We start from the raw sequence: 12,156 nt of genomic DNA, 5'->3' as shown, positions 1-12,156 counted from the left end.
TCATAGAATGTCCCTATTTAACCCAGGAGTCTATCACACTCTGTTCCTCATGTGGTTTAACATTTACATGGTGCTTAAGTAATTCAACAAGCTCATTACTATCACATCTGGTGACACAGGTATAAACTGACCAAGGGGACTGAGCACTTAGGGTAATAATTTTTATATCAATGAATGAACCAGAAGTCACTCATCAGATAACAGGATTGCTTAATATGATGAAAGACAAAAGGAAATTATTGAGGCTCTGATTATTCAATTCAATACAAACACGTACTAAGCTCTTATTACGTAATTTGTTCTATATTATAAAGTCCATTATCTCCAAAACATAGCTCCTCGTTTGACAGAAGTTGAGAAAAACTAACTACTACCTCTTTTAAATGGGAACTAAGGCTGATTTGAATTGTCATGGCCACATACCTCAGTTTAATGTCTAACAAGCTTAAGTAATTTTAGCTGAGAAAAGGCACAGTTTAAAAATCAGGTCTAGTATTAAGTAGTGAGTATATAACTAAGCTTGACCACCTTTAGTCTCAATAAGGGATCTAGTCTTGGGCTTCCAATGCCAATAAGGACTTAAACCCTTTGCTACTATTTAATTCTATTCTTAGAATTTAGATTGCAAATACAATGCAGTTTTAGCCATCAGACCAAGGGTTATACTAAGGATTGAAATTAAAGTAGGAGTATAAAAAATCATTTATAAACTAGTAAACAATATGCAAAGTTTAGGGAAGAAAATGTGGCTCAGGCAACTGGGCTCCTGCCTACCATATGGGAGGTCGCTGGTTAGAATCCTGGGGCCTCCTAAAGAAGACAGTGAGTTGGTACAACAGGTAGGCATGGTGAGCTGATGCAACAAGATAACACAATGAGAGACGTGGGAAAGAAAACAGAACGAAAGACACAACAAAGCAGGGAGCAGAGGTGAACCAAAGTGATTAGATACCTCCCTCCCACATCAGAGGTCCAAGGTTTGACTCCTGGTGCCTCCTATAAGAAACAAGGAAGATGAACAGACATGGCAAGTGAAAAACAACAAGGGGGTAGGGAGAAATAAATAAATAAATCTTTAAAAAAATATATGCAAAGTTTATTATTATTAGTTGTTCTATATAGTAGGATGGGGATCATTTGGGCAATTTCTCAAAATTTAGCTTCTGACACTTGTCCACCAAAGGCATACCTAAAAGAGAAGAATAAAAACTCCTAAGTAGCTCACACATGACAAGTACAAGACTTATTTGAAATGTAGATTTATATGTACTCATAAAAACACACAAACATTATATTCAACCTCATAATGTACCTAGGAAAATCTTTAAGATTTTTAGAGAAACGATATTATTACTGGAAGGAGGCAAGTCTGAATACTGAACTACGGCATTTTGTGTGACCAACCCAATGAGGAGAGGTTTTCCGGATATTCAAGGGCACAAGGATACTCTGAAAAACCAAGAGTTTGAGAGACCTTTAGAAACCCAGAAGTATCATCCCACTACACTACAACCAATCTCCTTCATTCTGCAAGTCCCTTCTCTTACCGACAGATTCAACTTCACTGGTAACTGCTTATATTTCAGGCACCCAGAAGTTGATCCTTCAGATGACTTATACGTAATGAGGAGATAAAAATCTCTTAATAGGATGAACCCATTGGAATACACATTTTATTAAGGAAACAAAACTTCCCATAGATTAATAGTAGAATGGAAGTATATTATATGGTATAACATATTTATTGATACTGATCTGACAAAACCAATATTTTAAATTGAACTGATCAGATAATTTTTGTTATTGACTTTTAAGGAGGTACTGGGGATTGAACCCGGGACCTCGTACATGGAAGCAGGCACTCAAACCACTGAGCTACACCCACTTCCCTGTTGTTTTGATAATAGAATATTTTCACACAAAGTGCCAATAAGTGCCAAAGCCAGTCTTTGTTAGTTGTCTGAAGTTTATTTTTGTGTTCTAGGGCCTGACCAGCTTATTTGCAAGGCTGCGTTCTGACTTTTGGTTTCAGATGTTGATAGCATATACACCTTTACCACCTCTCATTCTCTAAAATCCACTGAAATGTCAGTAAAAACATACACAAGGAAATATATCCATGACATAAGCAATCAGGGTGGGAGGAGCATACTAGTAGACAAGGGATTTTGACAAATTCTGGAAGTCAGATAGTAGATACGAATATAATGACAGGTAAGTCAGAGCATGCCGCTGATAAGGATAGAAGCGGTCACAGAACAACACACAGTGAATAGACACAGAGAGCAGACAACTGGGTGGGGGGGAAGGGGAGAGAAATTTAAAAAAAAAAAAGTGAGAGCAGAGGGCCCAGGAAGTCGCAGCAGAGCTTAGAGACAGTCTGCCCTGGAGATTCTTAGACAGACACCAAACTCAGAACTGCCAGGTATGGGAAGCAGTGTTCAGGGTAATTAAGGAAGTGTTTAAGGAAGGGGTCAGTTACTCAGCGCTGCAATAGTCCATCCCAAGAATACATAATCGTTTGCTCCCAGGATAAAAACAGAGAGCTGCTATGGAAAGAAATCAAAAGACCTACCTGGGTAGGGCTCCAAACAAGTAGGGGAGGTTGATACCCCAGAATATAGCCCCCTTATTTGGGTAAGAGGGTTGCAAATCTGTCCCTTTGCCCCTGACTACATACTTAACCAACCTAACTGGCCCTGGTCATGATACACAGCTCTTGAAGTCAGCCCTCCCTACAGGGACAGACCTGTTGGGAAAACAACCATAAATGAACCCAGCTTTCTACAGTAATCTACCCAGTCTCTTTGATAAATGTAAATGGACTATTAAGGTTCACCAGACATTTTGATCATATTAATAGCACAAAAGAGAAGGATCAAGATGAAAAGATATAATGATAATTCAGGGGATAAAGAGAATTCTTAAAACTGTAATAAATAACCCTATGGATATTTGATAATTTTTTTCCATGTAAAACCAAAAAAAGGCTTCTATGATAGCCCAAAAGAGAATGAGAAAGATTCTTCGAAATTAAAAAATGATTGTAGACTTAAAAAATTAATCCAGAAGGATTGAAAAATAAAGTAAAAAATATCTCCCAGAGAGCAAAGCAAAAAAATTAAAAAGCCAGAACATGTGAGAAAAATTAAGAGTCACATGACCCAACTGCCAATCAACACAAATGCCATAAAGAACAAAAAGAAGAGGGAGGAAATAAAAGAAATAACAGAAGAATATTTCCAGCAAATGACCCATTTTTAGACTAAAAAGGTTTGCCTAATGCTGAGCAAGAATAATGAAAAACAATCCACATACAAGCATATCTTAGTAAAATTTCACAACATCAGGAGGCAATTATTTGAAGTTTTCAGAGAGAGAGAGAAAAAAATTATCTATAAAAAGAATGAGAATTAGATTGGTATCATGCGTCTCATCTCTAAAACTCCATTCTGGAGGGACTGATACCACTGAATACAAAGCAAGAGCTTGGCTATAGAACTCTCTGTCCTCTAGGTAAAATCAAACAAGAAAATGAACTAAAAAATGGTCTAGGCGAGCAGATGTAGCAGGTTTGAGTGCCTGCTTCCCATGTATGAGGTCCCAGATTGAATCCCCAGAACCTTATTGAGGACACAATCTCTTAAAAGTTAAGATAATCTCTTTTTAAAGGATATAAAAACAACACAGTCAACTAGCACTTCCCAATAACTTCCTTGCAGAGTTTAACTGGCCAGTACTGTTCCCTATGGTCAACTTAACCTGTGTGATTTAATATCCAGGATTTTTATTACAGCATTATCTGAGAAAAAGTATTATCTGAAAGACTCAGTATTAAAATTGCCCAAAGCAGAGAATATTTTTAAAGTAAACAAATCACAAGCATTCAGCACGATGACTTTTACCAAGTGAAGAGTGCAACCAGCACACAGAATAAGAAATTGAAAAAATCTGATTGCTTCATTACCAGCATCTAGAAGCCCTATTCATACTCCCTTTGTCTCTACCTGCTGCTTTCCCTCAAAGGTAATTATTATCTTATTTTTTTAGGAGGTACCAGGGATTGAACCTGGGACTTGATACACATGAAGCAGGCACTCAACCAATGAGCTATACCAGTTCCGCTATCCTGACTTCTGACACCATACATTACACCAGTACAGAGGATATTTAAACAAATGAAACCATCTTTGCATTCAGATGCTGCCCTGGTTTACATTTTGACATGACCTAGAAAGGACCACTTACAGGACCCAGCTCCTTCACAGAAAGACCAATTTCAACCACAGTGGCGGATGTGTTCACCCAAAATATAGCATCTGAAGAAAAGTGAGACTTGTGAGGTTACTGTATATATTTATATTCAATGAAGTATCAATCTGAAGAGATGGCCCAATGTAAATGGGATTCTACAAGCAAACAGTAAATCAATCTGGCAAATACTATTTATAACGCTCCCCTTTTGGAGATTCACAATTCACCTAAGCATACTAAAGATGTGGTGAAATCCCTGTAAGAAGTCTGTTTAACCTTGTTTAGTGAGCTTTTCACAAATTACTTAGTCAATAATTTCTTTAACACATCTATTAAAAAACCAAGGAACTAGTGTTTTATAAAATATATTTTGGTGTGACTCTCAGAAAACACTTTGCTGAAAAGAGTAGAAGAGGAGATGGAGAGTGGGAGAGATATAGAGCAGGGGTTCTTAACCATTTTTGTACCACGGACCCCTCAGCCAGTCAGGTATTAGCCACAGGTCCCTTAGTAACTCTACATTATACTGTGTTGTATTTAATAAATATATCACATACACACTAACATGTCCCCATAAGAATAATGTTTTTTTGAATTTTCAGTTCAAGCTCACAGACCCATTGAAACCTGGGTCCTCATTAAGAATTCCTGATCTAGGGAAGCGGACTTGGCCCAGTGGTTAGGGCATCTGCCTACCACATGGGAGGTCCGTGGTTCAAACCCCGGGCCTCCTTGACCAGTGTGGAGCTGGCCCATGCACAGTGCTGATGCACGCAAGGAGTGCCCTGTCACGCAGGGGTGTCCCCCCCGCATAGGGAAGCCCCACGCGCAAGGAATGCGCCCTGTAAGGAGAACCGCCCAGCGCGAAAGAAAGTACAGCCTGCCTAAGAATGGTGCCGCACACACGGAGAGCTGACACAACAAGATGACGCAACAAAAAGAAACCCAGATTCCTGTGCCTCTGACAACAACAGAAGTGCACAAAGAAGAAGACACAGCAAATAGACACAGAGAGCAGACAACCAGGGCAGGGGGGTGGGAGGGAAGGGGAGATAAATAAATAAATAAATAAATCTAAAAAAAAAAAAAAAAAAAAAAATCCCTGATCTAGACAGCTTGCCAGAGTGAGAAGGTACAGTCGTGAGAAATCCCTGATAGTGGGTGACTCTAACAAAATGATTTACATATAATGCAGTAGCTGTTTGCTATATGGTACAGTATGTGGTATAGTAGTGTAATTTTTCATATATTCACTAATATGAATTCTGCGTCTTTAAATCTGAATTTATGAAGACTTACTCCTAAAATCAAAGGAATTATTAAAATAATGAAGGTGAAGGGGGAAAAAATTGAGATTTCTAGTCTGGTTATTTTCAAGTGCAAACTCACATGGTCCTAAAAGCACCTTGGTTTTTGCACATAGTAGGTATTCCATAGTACTGATTTACTGGCTGTGAAGCACAATTTTGCTCAGTTCCAGCTTCTAGTGATAGCAGTTGTTTGCCCTGAACAAACACAGCCTATGGATTTACCAGCATTCTCCAGCTGTTCTAGCCAAGGTTTATGTTCAAGGGCATTAGAAAATAAATTCGTTCTCCTTAGCTAAATCCCACTTCTATGCCAGAAGCCTCCAAAAGAAGACCTTAACTGTTTCATGCTAGTCACCAGAAAGGCAAAACAGTTTCATCATGTGCCAGACAAACAAAACTAGGGAGCAACAATAACGAAAAGGTTGCTATGGGAGGTGAAATAGAAAGTAGGGGTAAGGAGAGGTTTCATTTGACTATGGTAAGACAATTAGAAATATGAAATGATAGAACATTACATTACTCTGAGATCAACTTACTTCAGACCAAGGTTTCTGAAACTCAGCTCTGTAGGCATTTAGGGCAGGATAATTCTGCTGCAGGGAGCCATCCTGTGCCCTGTAGGATGTTTAGCAGCATCCCTGGTGTTTATCCACCAGATACCAATAGCATCTCCTCGTCTTGAAAATTAAAAATGTCTCTATAATTGCCAAAAGTCTCTTGGGTGGCAAAAGAGCCCTCAGTTGGGAAATACTACTAGAAATTAGAATATTGAATATCTTATCTAACATTAATACACATAAAGTATTGTACTCTGGGGTTGTGGGTTGGGTGATATGGTAGTTTGAAGCTGTATGTACCCCAGAAACCTAATCCATTCCTTTGGGTGTAAACCCATTATAAAGGTATGGCCCACTTCAATCAGGATGGGTCTTTTTCTCTTTTTTAAAAGATTTATTTATTTATTTATTCATTCATTCATTCATTACCCCCCATGTGGCTTGTTTCATTCTTTGCTATCTCTTCTCTGTGTCCATTCGCTGCGCGTTTTTTCTGTATCTGCTTATTTCCCTTTGGTGCATCATATTGCGGTGCCAGCTTTCCGCAGTGCACGGGCCGCCAGCTCTCTGCAGCGCATGGGCTGAGCCAGCTTGTCTTCACAAGGAGGCCCTGGGACACGAACCCAGAGCCTCCCATATGGTAGTTGGGAGCCCAACTAGTTGAGCCACATCCACTTCCCAGGATGGGTCTTAATCCTCTTTTTGGAGACCTTTAAAAACAGTTCAGACACAGAGAGTGGCCATAAGAGGCCACCATGTGCCTTGCCATGTGACAAGCTAAGGACCAAGGATTGCCAGTAGCCAGCCCCAGAATACCAGTCTTTGAGGAGAAAACATCATCTCAATGATGCCTTCATTTGGACTTTTTTCAGCCTTAACAGAGTGACCAAATAAATTCCCACTGTTGTTTGTTTTTAGTAGGGTTTATATTATTTTTTTAACCTTTTTTTTAAAGATACAAAGACACCAAATTCCCACTGTTTAACCAGACCCATTACACGGCAGCCCAGGAAACTAAAATAGGTGGGGAAATGAGAGGAGGACAACGAATTGCAGACCACTTGGGATTGCTAGGAATCTAACTCAAAAAAGCCAGTCTGCTTAGGAAAATGTCGTGGAAAGTACTTTCCTAAGAGCAGAATAATGGCCATCCAAACTAAAGGGAGTTGGAGGAAAAGCAACAAGCACATGGTGACAAATTTGTCACTGTCCTGCTTATTTAATTCCTTTGTGGATCAGACTCTCAAACACCAGGGAAGAACAGTTCCTGCCCTGTGTGTGTTGGATGCCTATCATGTCTGCCCTTGGGATAAAGGTGGCTATTCAGACAATGCCAGTTTCTGGTTTCTGTATAGAAAATAAAGAAAGGTGCTGCCTACCTGAGAGTCCCATTCTCTCCTTTGTCCAGACTGGTGAACCGGCTGTAGAGGCGGGTAATCTGACTGTGGGAAACTAAAGAACACAAAATTAGTCCAGGTTGGGGAAGCAGCCCTCCCGGTCAGACTGAATCCCAGCATGGCCCTTTAGGAGGCAGGTGTTTTTCTGGTCCCAGCCCACCATTAAATACTTCAAAGTAAAGAAAATGGGAAACTTTTTTTTTGGACTCTCATCTCCATAGTGTCAAAGCAGACAGTTTTAAAAGCTGAAAGGTGTTAGAAAATAAATTAAATTAAAAGCCATCAAAATCAATTCTTAGTAATGGAGTATGGACTTAATTAAGACTATGTGTTAAATGTCAGGTGGTTAAAATTTAACAAAACAGAGCCAAATTTAGTTTAAAGGGAAACCATGAAACTCTCACATTTCAACACCCTGACTTAGAGACCAAGAAAAGCATGGTTTGATTAAAAACACAAATCTCTTAATCAGTTTGGTGTTTTAGGCTGGCACTGCTGGGAAGGTAACTTGTGCTGAATTAAAGATCAGGGCCTGTCAAACAGATTCTACTTTTAAAATCTGGTTTACTCTGATCCAAGCATTAGAGGTTTTATCTTTTCCCTCAGGATTGGCTTTGGGGTAAAAGATCACTATGGTCTCTGGTCAGCCTCTGCTGGCACTGCGTGAGCTCTGCCCAGCTGCCAGTAAAGACCTTGAGTCATGGAAGCAAATTAGGGAATCTGTCAAATTGTCATATTATTGTCAGAAGATATCTATAAGAAAGGTTTTTTTGCTCCTTATTTTGGATTAACTCTGTAAACTCAGGCACAAATTGACAATTAAAATAAGGTAAAAACTGAGGGTATACAATAAAACTTTGAAAATGCAAAAAGAAATTTCTGGGAGTTTAGTCTCCCGGCAGACTGGAAGTAAGAGGGGAAAAAGGAGTTATCAAAGGGGAAAAGACAACAGCCAAAAAGGGTGTGGCAAGCCTGGACTTTGTCTTTAGGCTGCAACTTCAGGGCTTTGAAGGGGTGGTTGAAGTAGTTCTGATAGGTGTCCTCCTCCCCAGCTCACCGAACAAAAATCTAGTGGCAGTCTTCCGGACAAACGAACAAAGTAAGCAGAAGCAAAGAAGGGAGTGGCAGAGAAGCTGAAAGAAAAGGACACAGTAGGTGTGGCCACGAATTCTTCAGCATTAGGTTTCATCCTTTAAACTGGGCTCTGTTCTCTATTAGCCTCTGATGAGATCAAAGAGCAGAGAAGGTGCCTCATTCCCATCCAAGGCAGAGCCAGAAGGGGTCCAACCACTAAGGAAGCCATGTCAACTATTTTGTCAGCCCGGCAGGGGCCATCAGCTCAGTGTAAAGAGTACACTCTTTCGAGGTCAGGCAGACTGATTCCATTCGTGGTGCCACTGCTTTCCAGATAGGGATAAGTGAATGGGGTAGTGGGGCAGCTAACTGAGCACTTTCCTTTTCCAAGTGCTTGGCAAAGTGTGTGGCATTGTAAGCACTCCAAGTTAGCTATAATTACCATTATCCTTACATTATGAGCCTGAAGGTTCTAATTAATCTGTTTTTCTCATAACTCCACCAGTAACAACTGTTTTCTTTAGGAACCTAACCAGGTTATGCTTGCTCTGTCCCCTGGCTTAAAGACTTCTCTTGTGCTAAAGTTCCCTTTAGTTTAACAAAAGGGTACGTTCCCACTTGTTTAGATCAAAGAGTTACTAAATTTTCCAAAAGACTTTTTGAAATAACAAAATTTGCTCATAATCTCAACAAAGCTGTTTTCATTTCTTCAGATACCGTCCAATATCAGTCATTTTTAAATATACTTTACATAGTTGTAATAGCTTCCTTTTCACTTATTAATTCATGGTTTTCCTATATTGCTTTAGAGTCTTCATAACTATTTTATTTTTTAAAAAGCTTTAGATTACATAAATGATACATTGAAAATATAGGATTCCCATATATATCACCCCCTCCCCCTCCCACACTTTTTCCCATTAACATCTTTTAATAGTGTGGTACATTTGTTACAACTGATGAACACATATTGAAGCACTGCTACTAACCATGGTCAATAGTTTATAGTTTACACTTTGCACTGCACATTTTTATAGGTTTTGACAAAATATAAAATGGCCTGTATCCATCATTGCAATGTCATTCAGAATAATTCCAATGTCCCCCAAATGCTCCATGTTATACCTATTCTCCCCTCTCCCTTGCCTCAGAACCTCTGGTGACCACCATCTTTATATCAATGCATAACTTTTTTTTTTTAAGATTTTATTTATTCCCCCCTGTTGTCTGCTCTCTTGCATCCATTCACTGTGTGTTCTTCTGTGTCCTCTTGCATTCTCAGCAGCACCAGGAATCTATGTCTCTTTTTTTACATCATCTTGCTAAGTCAGCTCTCCGTCAGCTCTCCATGAGTGTGGCGCCATTCCTGGGTGAGCTGCGCGAGCTGCACTTTTTTGCGTGGGGCTCTCCTACGTGGGGTACACTCCTGCGTGGCATAGCACTCCTTGCGTGTGGCAGCGCTGCATGTGCGCCAGCTTACCACATGGGTCAGGAGGCCCTGGGTTTCAACCCTGGACCTCCCATATGATAGATGGACGCTCTATCAGTTGAGCCATGTCCACTTCCCATGCATAACTACTTTTATTGACAGCAAAATATTTAGTCTACTGGATCAGTTTTTTAGTGTTCAGAGTATTAAGTATATTTCAGATAAAAAGAAGGAAAACATTCAGATTATATTCTTATACTAGTTTCTTTAGTTGAGAAAATCAATGCATATGATAAAATGCAAATAGCAAAGAAGAATACATAATGATAATTTTAACTGCCAAATTCCCAGTCCCCGTTGCCATAGGCAAAAACTAATATTAGTTTCCTGTGAATCCCAGAAACTCCTTATGTGTATATATAAGCATGTATGTACAATAATTTATAGAATTTTAAAATTGGAAGGAACTTTATCAACTAGTCCAACCCCTTCAACTAACAGATGAGTCATCAGACATTTTTCTAATTTAGATCATCATCTGGAAGACGGACACTGAAATCTCTTACAGTATGAATTTTTAAATTTCCTAAGTACTGGTAGGGCATTATACCCGTATTTCAGAAAAAAAGGCTGTTTTTGGCTGCCTGAGTTAATAATTTGCCAAAATTTTTACAATAAATATGCAAATAAGCAGCCAAAACAACCAAAAAACTGCTATCTTCCAGGACAAAATTGGGTATCTGGCAAGGTGTTAATAAGAGAGTGTATATATGGGAACTCAATGTTTTATACATGATTTTTCGGTAAGCCTACAACTTCTCTAATAAAACCACCAAACAAACAAAAAACTGTATATCTGGAAACATTACTCAGTATGATCATATCTGAGCCTTTTTAAACTCCAGAACTAATGTTAGGATGATATTGTTAAAGAAAAAAAAATTCAAGCAAGCTTTAATTGAGGCCCTAAATCAACTGTGAATTATAAAAGAATATAAAGCAACCCCTAAGGAGTAGAGCTTAGAACCACCCCAACCCACCTATAAAAAGGAGCTACACGATCCACTTACAGGAAGTTATTGGAACTGCGTTAAATGAAGGCAGGACCTGTTTCCAGTAAGCTATTCTCACCGGAAGGCACTAAGCTAGTAGGACAGGTGCCCAAAATCCGTGCAATTCTTAGTAACCCAAAGGAAGTCTCAGGATTTGACAATTAACTCTCAGAAAAGGCTGTGTACATGACCATGTCTTAAACGAGCATATCTTTTTCTCCACTGATGGGCAAATTATTATTTTATATCACTGAAAATTATTTAGAGGTCCCTGCAAACCTCCCTGACTACAAACCTTTCTGTCATTGCTGCCTCCTACTCAGAGGATGGCATTTCAGATATGTGCCAATCACCCAAAGGAACAACAGGAGAAAGAATAAAACAAAAAGGTGGTAAGAAAAAAGTTATTTTGCCCTTGCCTTTGGCCTATTATCTTAATGCAGAAGACTAAATTGGTAACCTAGGGAAAGCACACAGGTACAGTCAAAAGTGACTATAAATGAAAGATTGAGAAGTCGAAGCCTGCACCCCAACCATTCCTCCTGAACACCACTCCAACATTTCCCCTGCTTCCCCCCACAAGAGGTCACCATAGCTTTAAGAGTTCATCTACTCCCTTAGGGAAACTACAGATTAAAAGAGATTTGAAAAACATTAATTTTTTTGTACACCTACCCTCTTAACATTGGGGAAATTTAAATATGGTCTGAATGGTAGATAATGTTATAGAATTATTATCGATTTTCTTAGGTATGATGATAGATAGTATTGTGGTTATATAGGAAAAATCATTATTCTCAAGAGATGCCTGTGGAAGTATATAGTGGTAAAATCATGGTATCTGCAACTTTCAAATAGTTCATCAAAATATAAATAGATAATGCAAATACAGCAAAATGTATTTTTAAAAAATAGTACATTATACTATTTTTTAACTTTTCTAATTATTTGACATTTTTTTGTCATAAAAAGTTAGGGAAGAAACCCTATACTCTTGAATCTGATAAATCCAGTTTACACTAAGTTGCCTTCTCATTACAAGCTGAGTTATCTGTTCCTTCTCTTCCGTGTTTGCTGCTTTTA

The 12,156-nt window shown here is 38.9% G+C and overlaps 1 protein-coding gene across 2 annotated transcripts in view; it reads right to left on the bottom strand.

Annotated features, from left to right (window-relative positions):
• CHP1 (calcineurin like EF-hand protein 1) overlaps positions 1 to 12,156 on the bottom strand; it is a 55,675-nt gene that overhangs the window by 38,271 nt on the left and 5,248 nt on the right. For both annotated transcript variants that reach the window (XR_009185076.2, XM_004481519.4), the window contains exon 2: positions 7,501 to 7,573. Coding sequence is in view for 1 of the 2 variants with exons in the window: in XM_004481519.4 (XP_004481576.1) it covers positions 7,501 to 7,573 (73 nt within the window). In the remaining variant the exon portion in view is untranslated. The remainder of the gene's footprint in view (positions 1 to 7,500; positions 7,574 to 12,156) is intronic.

The sequence above is a fragment of the Dasypus novemcinctus genome, chromosome 3, assembly GCF_030445035.2.
Source record: "Dasypus novemcinctus isolate mDasNov1 chromosome 3, mDasNov1.1.hap2, whole genome shotgun sequence".
In the NCBI taxonomy this organism is placed as follows: Eukaryota; Metazoa; Chordata; class Mammalia; order Cingulata; family Dasypodidae; genus Dasypus; species Dasypus novemcinctus.
This window is presented reverse-complemented; position numbering and strand designations above follow the sequence as displayed.